This window comes from Antrostomus carolinensis, unplaced genomic scaffold (genome assembly GCF_000700745.2).
Source record: "Antrostomus carolinensis isolate BGI_N321 unplaced genomic scaffold, ASM70074v2 scaffold9145, whole genome shotgun sequence".
In the NCBI taxonomy this organism is placed as follows: domain Eukaryota; kingdom Metazoa; phylum Chordata; class Aves; order Caprimulgiformes; family Caprimulgidae; genus Antrostomus; species Antrostomus carolinensis.
In genome coordinates this window covers 13,787-24,765 of record NW_010318395.1, presented here as the reverse complement: position 1 = coordinate 24,765, position 10,979 = coordinate 13,787, and the positions used below count along the sequence as shown (strand labels likewise).

At 46.3% G+C, this 10,979-nt stretch overlaps 1 protein-coding gene across 2 annotated transcripts in view; it reads left to right on the top strand.

Moving 5' to 3' along the window:
* Window positions 1–3,218: 3,218 nt before the first annotated feature.
* The window catches only part of SLC22A7 (solute carrier family 22 member 7), an 18,644-nt gene continuing 10,883 nt past the window's right edge, over window positions 3,219–10,979 (top strand). For both annotated transcript variants that reach the window (XM_010168880.1, XM_029085172.1), the window contains exons 1-3: window positions 3,219–3,670; window positions 5,474–5,577; window positions 10,419–10,573. In XM_010168880.1, coding sequence (XP_010167182.1) covers window positions 3,293–3,670; window positions 5,474–5,577; window positions 10,419–10,573 — 637 coding nt within the window. In that variant the 5' untranslated portion in view covers window positions 3,219–3,292. The remainder of the gene's footprint in view (window positions 3,671–5,473; window positions 5,578–10,418; window positions 10,574–10,979) is intronic.

The window sequence follows — 10,979 nt, the reverse complement described above, 5'->3', positions numbered from 1 at the left end:
TAAAGGAGCAAATTGACTCCATCACTGCTGTCACCATCCAGCCTATCACAGCTCCACACAAGGTGTTAGGAAATCAGTGCTGGAAACAGAAAAGCCAGCATATTGGTGACCGAGTTATTTAATAATCTCCCCTCTCAAGGAGTAGTTGGCATCCCAACAAGGAAAAGAAAGAAAGATTGTAGAATAAAATTGTACATATATGAAGTAAAACCTAAACTCTTCTTTACAGCTTTATATGTGAAAGCAGCAGAAGAGGAGTCCGCCCGCTCTCACCACTGCCAGGCAAGTCCAAGCTGTTTGAGTCAGGTCCTGGGTCTAATTAACCAAGTGGTAGCACATGGTCAGTCACAGAGTTTGCACACATGGTGGTCATTAACTAAATTTGGTGACTGGTTAAATGAACACGTCTGGGTTAGAGAAATACAGCAATCAACTGATGTACGTTTTAAGCAATTTCAGTGTGAACAGCAGAGCCCCAGGAGTTGCAGAGCAACGACCCATAACCTCATTTCTGATGGGGAGGCTGGAGCTGTTTTGCAGTTTAAATATGCAACAGCATGTCAATGAGAGTTTCTGTTCCTTGCTCTTAGAAGACCAGTGGTGAAGAAAAACAGTTTGTCCTTTAGTTCAACTTCAGCTTAAACTGTAACCCTGGAGGCACACAGCGTTGTCAGATGTCCCTGCTTCACTCCTCTATGTCCCTCATGGGTCGTCCCAGGATGAGAGCTGAAATGGTTCGTAGCAAAGACTGGGGCAGAGCATTAGTCAAACATGGAATGCTGCTGAAAAGATCTCCTAAGGTCACAGCATGGTGTCCTTTGCCGTGTAAGCACAAGCCCATGGTGTTACCCTGCTCAGTGTGCTTTATGCCCCCGCAGCATTTAATATTTGGGTGACATTCAGTTTGGGCACTCAACCACAGCAGGAAGCCCTACAAAAAGGTTTTTAGCTTTTTTGTTCCTCCTCATCTCTACCTGCTGCTCTACAGCCCTTTCTCACTAGCCTTCTGCTGCAGGGACTGGGGCAGGAGGTCCCTTGCATGTTATCTGTACTCAGGCTCTTGGAGTGCCTGCATCCCAACACCAAACATCACCACTTTCTAGATGAGTGGCCAAACTAGAGCTGCTTTAAAGCAGAGCATGTCTCAGGACAACAGCTTGGAAAAAGGTTCAGGATGGCACCTCAGCATCCACAAACACTCAAGACTTCAGGGTTGGTGGAGGACGGAGGATGCAGACTGCGAGGAGAAAAGTACAGAGTGTGAAGATGCAGCAGGAGATAACCTATAGCAAGCTGTGAGTAACTGCTACTTCACATGCACCCTGCAAAGGGGTTGTAGCCTTTGAACAGGCAACGGGCTGCTGCTCCTGCTTGCTGCATGATGTTCCCTGAACCTGCCAGGATGTGTCCATCTGGGATGTGTTATCCCCAGGGGCTGCCCCATGGGTCCAGCCTCTCCAGAGCACTCTCTGTAAGGGGAGTGTGCCCGTGTCTGGTACCCAGACGTGGCGAGGGTGTTAAGGAACTTGCAGGAAAGGGGACTGTAGACTCTCCAGAATCAGGGTAGAGCCCCTTCTCCCACTGCTTCCAGTTTAATTGCCCTAATCTCATCCCTTTTCCTAAGTTGTGGGGCAGGGAGTTGTGTTTATCTTGTCTTGAAGTGTCAGTCATCCTCCAGCCAGGTCTCTGCCAGCCATGGAAGAAGTCATACACCTCCTGGCAATTTTGGCAGGCCTGGGGTACCTGGGGCTGCCACTTCTGATGTTTTTTTTTTTTTTTTTGGTTCCTGGTTTATGGACTAGGGACTCTTCTTTGAACCACACTGGTTGTGTGAACCAAGTGGTGCCAGCTCTGATGCCACATCTCCCCAGTTGCTGCATTTTCCAGGCATTGTTTCTGTAACTCTTGCAAAAATTCCGAAATTTTTCTGCTTCCTGCCACCCTGGGGTCAAAGCTTTTGCCCAGCAGCTGTGTGATAGACCACTGTGTGTTACCCACTTTTCATGACCAGCCACCTTTCAGCTTTTCAGTTGCACTGTCCACAGTTGTTCTGCAGCAGCTCCAGCTTAATAAAGAGCTCATTTTCTTGGTTAAGAGCATAAGAAGAGTGGAAATTCACATTAAAGACCCACCTTTTGCAGGAAACTGCTCCCTGAAGCAGGCAGTGGAAAAACCCTCATGCAAGGAACGTCCTGTGGTGGCAGCAGTCCTGGGAAAGCACTTTCCCAGGTGGAGAAAGGGACTTTGTGGGGAAACATTTTCACATTTCCCATCCTTTGGAGGACACTGGTGAGCAGGTGGCCCTCATCCACAGCCCACCGTTTCTCCCCAGAGTGCTCACCTCCCTGTTTGCACCCATCCAGAGACTCAACTCTCTCCTCTTCTGGGCACCCTCTCACCCTCTGCGTGCTCCCTACTCCCAGGTCACAACTTGACACATACCATACTGAAAACCACTTAGCTGACACGCAGCAACCAGGCTAAAAAATATAATATATTAAAAAAAATAATAATTAATTGAGTGGTACAGCAAAAGGAGCAGCCTGAGCTGGGTGCCAGCAGAGAGAGACCCAGAACAAAGAAATCCCTGGGCATTTATACCCTTACAGTCTATGCACCCATTCTTCATGTGCTGTTCATGAGCCTTGCACACGCCTCTTTGTCCAATGGTAATTTCTGGTCTGGGGTATTCTTGTTCCTTATCGGATTCCATCTCTGTCTCCAGGAGGTCTGCCCTTGGTGTTCTTATCTGGACAGGTTGCAGCTGCTGGTAACAGTGGCAGCCTCCTTATCCCCCAGTTTGCACTGGTTTTAGGGCCTTCCTTCATGTAACTAAGCAACAGTTCGAGGTAAGTTCAGCTTTTCTAGTGAAAGTTCACAGTTTGAGGACCAAGGCTTCATAAATTTAGCTACTCACACTAAGTAAGTTACACTGAACACACAGTATATTAAATCGCACAAGGCAATTAATTCCATTTAAAACTTACATATTTAAGCTAAATGACTCGTATTGCTTAACAACCACAACAGGAGACAAAGACCCTAAAAAGAGAAGGTGCCTTTTGCGGGGTCCACTTGAAATGGCCATGTGCACATAGGATAATTTATTTGGCTCTACCCCAAAGGGAGAGTTTCACTGTGACTCTTGACAACCTTTCAGCAAGGTCTCAAAGTCCAGCGACGTGGCTGTATGAAAAGCCATGGGGAGTTGAGCTCCAGGGACAGAGACTGCTTTTCAAGCTGATGTTGCTGCTCCTTGGTTTGCTCTGAAGGAGCAAACTCCATAGACAAGATGAAATTTGAGGATCTCTTGCTGGAAATTGATGGCTTTGGCAGATTCCAGATTTTGATTTTGCTTATCCTCTGCCTCCCGAGAATCAACCTTCCCATGCATTTCCTGCTGCACAATTTTCTTGCTGCTACCCCCTCTCATCATTGTGCAATTCCACACCAAGAGGCATTTGTGAACCTCACCGTGGAGCAAGTCCTGCTCATCAGCATCCCCCAGGAGCCCGACGGCACTTTCAGGTCCTGTGAGATGTTCTCAGAGCCTCAGTTTCACCTGCTGCTCAATTCCTCTCTGCAGCCAGAAAACAACTCCATCATCCAGCACTGCCAGCATGGATGGGTCTATGACCACTCGCAGTTCACCTCCACCATCTCCACCCAGGTAACACCTGGCCTGTGATCTAGCCAAAAATGCAACTATCTCAGTGTTTTGAGGAGCAGATGGAGAAGTGTTCACTGGGTGCACAGAGTCAGAGGCAAATCTTTGCATTTTAACAAGTGGAAATGACTTGTTTAGAGAAGACTTCCTGGGACAGGGAAGCTCTCTGAAGCTCAGAGTTAGAAGCCAATATTTATTATTATTTGTATGAGCATCTTGCTTAGATTAATATTTAGAAGCCAACATTTCTCATTATAAGCATCTTAACTTCTCCAGGTGATTGAAAGACTGGAGGAGGTAGGGGGAAGACACATGTACAGGATTGTCTCTGCTTGGGCCACCCGGCATTTGCACAGGATTGCACCCTATCAGGATTTCATATGAGCCCACGACTTGCTTTCTCAATTTTCCAAACACATTGTAACTTCTATTCTCTTGGCCACCCCTCCTCAGTGATCTCTGGCTTCCTCCTCTTCTCCCCAAGATCATGCTGCCTCTCTTTTCCCACCAGTGTCTCTTGCTGTCAAGCCAAATGTGCTCTCCAAGGGCCTCCCGCTGAGATGCAGCATGCTTGCCAGCCGTAACCTCGAGGCTGCCCAAGGTCCCTGCCCATCAAACATTAACCACCTGCCTTCTGAAACACTTTGCTAAGGCTAACTGTGATACCTCTGGGTGTTAATGCTTTACCTTCCTTGAAAGGTGGCCCCAAGCACAGGAGGACTTAGAGAAGGGGACAATTTGGTCAGACAAAAGGGGCATGGTTGGGTTTGAAATGACAGCAGCTGACTCTCAGTGAGAGCAGAGCCTAGAGCTCGTGCCTTCTCCTCACCACCCAACCACCCCGGTTTTGGCAGGCACGGAGGTCAGGGTCAGGTGTGCACTAGGTCTGCACCTGACTTCTGCACTGTTTCAGGGAGAAAGATGTAAAGCATCCTTGGGGGAAAAGGCAGGGGAGGTGCTCTGCAGCACGGATGCTGAGCATGGAGCCTCATGATGCTGCACCCATAGTGTAGTAGCCACAGGACATGTTCAAGAGACAAAGGCTTTCTCTGGAGTCTTTTGCTCTTGCAGCAAGAAAGGTTGCTCAAGGTCTGGCTGGCCTCATCAGAGAGGCTGGGTTGATGATTACATTAAGTTTTGCCAAGTTTGCACATACAGAAGATTACCACTGCAGCTTTGGCACAGCATTCAGTAATGATTAGCCACATTTGCACCTCCAAGAAAGCAAAATGATGCTCATTAACTTCATTAGGAAGAACACCTAGACCAACTTCTCAGCAAGAAATCAGTAAGTTAGCATCAGGAGCAAGTATTCAGTCTGACTCCCTCTGTGCCCTCCTTCCTCCCTGCATGGACAATTTCAAAGGAAACTAGTCAGGGCAACAGTAGCTGGATCACCATGACATTCCCTAAGGAAGGCTGAGGCATGTCTTGAGCTCACTGCAAACATCCGTCTCACCAGGGCAGCCCCAGGAGCACGACAGAAGGAGCTGGGGGAGACGTGCACTCAAGCAGGCTGAGAACAGCTATCGCAGGGGTCAGGAGAGGAAAAAGAGGATCTCTCCATGATGGGCAGCACCCAAGAGAGCTTTCTGATGCCAACCAAGTGTCCACAGAGAGACTGTCACAGTGGGGAGAAATAACTGGGAGGTATCTGAGTTTTGTAAGATGCAGCTTTACATTTTTCAGTACTCTGGCACTGTCCTATGTGCCAATATAAATTGCAAGACACGATGGTAACTGCCAGAGGGAAGGGATGTGAAAAGGGAACCGGGTGCTAAGTATCATTTTGGCTTTGTGTTTCAGTGGGACCTCGTGTGTGAGCAGCGTGGATTGAACCAGGCGACTGCGACCTTCTTCTTCATCGGTGTTACGATGGGGGCCGTGGTGTTCGGATACCTTTCAGACAGGTTTGACCCCTTTCAGGCTGTTCCTTCAGGGCTTCAGTTTCATAATGAGAACTTCATGAACCTGTGACCTGCAAAAGGCAATCAGAGGGGCAGAGAAAGGAGAAAACACAATTGTGAAGGGAGAATCCAGCCTCTCACATGAAAATTGGATTAAAGTCCGTATACTGGGAAGCAATGCAGGGGCTAAATGCTCTGTGGATCAGCCAGTTAGCAGCCCACCAGAGAAGCAGGTTAGGAGCAAGATGCACTGCAGCAATGGTCAGCATTGCTGCAGGAATAGTAAAAACTGAAAAAAAATCCACTGTCTGTGAGACCGATTTCAGAAAAGACAACTGTCTAAAAAAGGAGAAAACTGGCTAAAACAAAACCAAACCACGAGGCTAAAAGAGTTAACTCCTTGCAAGGTATATGGAAATTGGTTAAGGACACCCACGTGAGGGGCTGGGAGCAAATGCATGCCACAGCTGGAAAAATAAAATCCCCAGAAAGCAAAAACTGACTCTGTCATCACTAGAGAAGCAGGGTAAAGCAGGTTTTCAGAAGCAGGGAGGCATTCCTTGAAGAAGAGCTGAGGCAATGAGGAAAACAAGAACAAATTTGCTCTCTCTGGTTAAAAGTTAGAATGTGATAATGTAAACCTGAAAAAAAAAATCAGAGTAGTAACCTAGAAAGGACATCACTTAAGAAATTAAATATTTTTGGACCCAGCAGAAGCAGGAAGCCTGCCAGAGAACACCTAGTGCAGGCATGCCATCAGGATGTGCTGTTCACTGTATGCTGTTCATTATTTAATGTCTGAGTTTCCTGTGCAGGAAACTGCTCCCTGATTTCATTCCTCTGGGAGCAAACAAGCATTAGCATAGAGCATGCTGCAAAATCACTGCTGAGCAGAGGGGAACCAGCTTCACAGCATGAAGCACCCAGAGACTTAGTGCTGAAGATGGAAATTTTTACATCCATATTTTTGCATATATCAGTATACTTTTACAAGGACCCAAGACGCCTGACCTTCAAACTGCATGTCTTGGCTTTGTATCTAAAACGGTTTTATAGCACAGTTGGAGGGAAAGAAATTCAGAATCACAAAAGGAGCAGGACAAAATAAGGCAGAAGAGAAGGTTTCTGCTAGAGCAAAATGACAAATAATTTGTTTTTCAAATGGATTGTTAGAGGGCAGAGCCAGTAGAAGATCAAGGCATAAAAGGAGCATCTTGAAATAAAAAGGCGTGAGACATAAGAAGGTGTAGTGGTTGGTGTTGGAGCTGGAGCTTTGAAGTAAGCTGAGAGAAGGTGGTGTAGAGAAATACACCCAGTGAATGCCAGTAAACTGCCAGGAGCAGGGAATGGTCATCCTGGAGCCCTAGAGGACTTTTGGGATGAAAAAGCTGGAGTGCTGTTGGCATTGTGTGGCCTCCACAGCAAAGAGCTGGGAAGATATAGTGCATCAAGATCCAAAAAGGATCTTGGGAATCACATTCCGGGAAACCTGACATCTATCTGTACCAGGCACATTAGTAGGAACTGTTCTGAAAGACTGAGTCATGGTCACGTGGGTGGATATGTCATACTAGTGAAGAATTGGTAGGGTTTTTGCAAAAAATTCCTGCCTGTCGTGGTTTAACCCATGTGGCAGCCAAACACCACACAGCTGCTCGCTCACTCGCCCCCGCCCCGGGGAACAGAGGAGAGAATTGGAAGAGTAAAGGTAAGGAGATTCATAGGTTGGGATAGGAAAAATTTAATAGGTGAAATAAAGTAATAATAATAACAACAGTAATAATGGAATATACAAATGAACAATGCACAGTGCAATTGCTCAACACCCACTGACCAGTGTCCAGCCTGTTCCCAGCTAGTCATCCTGGAGCAGAGAATATCCTGAAACCCCAGTCCTGGAAGAGAGAGTGAGTGAGCGCTTTCTGGCCAACCCTCATTAATATACTGAACATGACGTTATATGATATGGAATATTCTATTAGCATATCCAAATGCCAGTCTGGATCCATTGCTCTGGCTATACTCTCCCCCATCTTCTTCTGCACCTGCAGACTTGCAAAGCATGGGAAGCTGGAATTTGGTGAAAGCCTGAAACCTTGATTTCTTGGCAACAACCAGAAACATCAGTATATCATCAACATTCTTCTCACACAAAGAAGAAAATTAGCTGTATCCCAGCCGAAACCAGGACAAGAACTTACAGACATACTGGATTTCTCTGAATGCAGTAACTGGCATGTGAACAGAGGAGATGATACCATTTACACAGATTTCAAGAAGTTTCCATACCAAATTCTCCTAAAGAAACTGAGCTGCCCTAGGATAAGAAAGGAAGTCTCTGCATGACAAAATAATTGATTAAAAGCCAGGAAGGAGAGGGGAGATGTAAGTGTTCCATTGTAACAGCTGAGGGAGTCCTGTGGGGTCCTGCGCTTGGATTTGTGTGCTTTTCAGCACATTTATAAATTATGTGGAAAAGGAACGAGTGGGGAAGTGATGCTGAGTGACCAGGCTGGCAGAGATGAGATCTGGGTGTGGAGGACTGCAGAAAGAGCTTAAAGAGCTCTGTGACTGGGTGGGAGCATCAGAAGACAAAATCTAAAATAAAGAGAGAAACAATTCTAGCTTCTCATTTAAAATTGAGTCCTCTGAGCTGACCATAGCTCCTTAGGAGCAAGACTTTGGGGTTATGACAGACAGCTCTAGGCAAACATCCACTCAGCAATGAGTAGCAGCTGGGGAAGCAAATAAAATGAAGAATCATTAAGAAAGGAATATAGAATTAAGAGTATATCACCTGGTCACGGGGCCCATAGGTCACATCGGAAAGGCTTGCAGCCCAGGTCATTGGGCCGTGCGGTGCATCCAGTAAATTTGCAGTAAATGTGGCAGATCTATTAAACCACAGGTGTGATGTCCCCCATCTCCCCTAAGACCCCTTACAAGCTGACATCCCATTAGCAACCTTTCTTTTCTCTAACAGAGGAGAGGTCCCATTCTTTGTGCTAACAGTGATGCAGAGATTTCATCTCTATTGCTCCAGGGTGAAAACCATCTGGTCCTGGTGTTTTGCTACAGTTCAGGTTGGTTTTGTTCTAAGCCTCTACAGACATTTGGATTTGAAAACATCTCTATTGACAAATTTTACCCTGGTAAACGCTCCAACAACCTTCACTATGAACACACACACAGATATATATTTTTTCTGTTACTGTCTGTGCTTTTCCAAACACTCCTTTTGTACCTTGTCCTACTGAATTGGCTATATGATGCTTTGGCAGACTTCCAAAACTGGGATATTTAAGAAAATGTGGGTTTTATTAATTTTTATGCTTAAGCAGTTTGCCCCTTTTATTATATTTTCTACATTTAATCTTTCAGAGGTTGTGCTTTCCTACCTCCCCCTTTGAAAAGAATTTTAACAGCGTTATTTCTAGCAGCCTCGCTGTAGCCTGCAGTTCAATCCTGACAGCTCGCCTCTGGTTTCCCTAGCAGGTGGCACACATTTCCCGAGAGAGTCTACTAACAGGTCCCTAAACAGCTGCCTTGCACCCTGCAGGGAATCTTTATGGTTTTATATCCTTCTTACTGTATTTTCAAGAAAAACATCTAAAAACTGTAACTTCTTTCTTAGGCAGTTACACTATTGGAAATCAAATCCAGCTCTGGTATGTTTCTGAATGTTTGCTTCTCCAACCCAGGAGCATTACAATGACTTTTGCAAACTGGCTCTGCTTAAATTTCACAGCAGATCCAGCAAACTGCCTGGGCCCAAGCCACAGGTTGCTTTTTCTCCAGTGGATTCATTAACTAGCTGCTGTGTGAAGTCATTTACAGTATTTTTTAGGAATGTTATTGTAGCATTATGTGCCAGCACATCACTTCTTCCCCTGGAGTAATTGTTCTTGCCATCATCCTTCTCAGGTGGCCACAAAGAGAGCCCTAATGTCAGAATCAGACCAGGGTTTCAGTCCCTATAGATGGAACATTACCTGTTGACAGGGTTAATTTATGACTCCAGTTTAAACCTAAGCTTTTGTCACATGCAGTGCTGATGTTCATGAGAAGACTTGTGTCTTGTTTTGACTCTTAGATTTCCATAGGTTGTGTAGAAATAGATACGCACATATTTCTCTCTGTGTGTGTGTGTGTGTGTGTGTGTATACATGTGCATTTGTGTGTGTTTGATTTTCTTGTATTTCTCCACGCTCTACACACAGGACTGCACCAGGGGTAGGATGGTCCTACAGCATCTCAAACCCTTGGGCAATGACCTCCTAGCAGATTCCTCATAGAGCCCTTAGGACATCAGGGCTATTTGCACATGTGGGCTGACATTTTAACTCCTTTTATTTTCCTTTGGGGTCTTTGTTTTTCTTCCAAGGATCAGGATTAAAGTGTCATGCTTCTCTCTCCTCCTCAAGAGCAGTGGCAGTGGCTGGTCCTGAGTGAGCCAGGGAGGAGGACACACTGAGCCAGGCGCAGGGACAGCTATTGAAGGGAGCAGGGTGTGCTGGCAGTGTGGCATTTCAAGCTGACCTCACTGCTTTTGATGATGGTGTTGAACAGGGAAGTCCGATATACTGTTTTGGTCAGCGCTGCTCTTTCCATTGGAGTACCTCGTGCCTGATGCTGATGGGGCAGGCTGGCCCTCTGAACAGAATTGCATCGCTGTGGCACCAGCTAATCTAGAGCTGTTTCCTCCTCTCTGGGGCGTTGCATCTCGCTCTCTGCAAACGGGAGACATTTTCCTTTCCTGTCTCAAGTCTCTGTTTTCCCCCATTTCAAACCCTACTCCTGGGACTGGTTTCCAGCCGCTGTAACCCAGCCTGTGCTCATGGCAGGTTCGGACGGAAATCCATGCTCCTGCTGTCACTTGTGTGCTCTGTCATATTTGGGATGCTGAGTGCCGCCTCCGTCTCCTACAGCATGTTGGCCATCACGCGGACCCTCACCGGGGTGGCCCTGAGCGGAGTCTCCCTTACTATATTGCCTTTGGGTAAGTATGGGGGGGCTCATGGGTGCCCAGTTGTACAGGGGGACTTCTGACAGGCAGTGGGTAGGCAGGGATTTGTCTACCAAACAGGGCAGAACAAGTAGAAACAGGAGATTGGAAATCATTATGCGTGCCATTTCACTACAGGCAGCCAAAAGAACATCCCTGAAGGGCAATTTTCTGTTAGTCTAAATAATGCTTTAATTAACACATTGCAAGCGCATTAATTAGACAGTCCACTCAAAATCTAACAACTGCTTATTAGTACTTTTGGTGGAACATTAACACTTCCAATCCGTGCTACCCAATTTCTGTTAAAGATCACCAGTAGTACAATAAAAGCCATAGACCAAAGTATCTGCCCCTTGCCCCTGCTACTGAGTTCTCACCCTTCAAACACGCTGTTCAG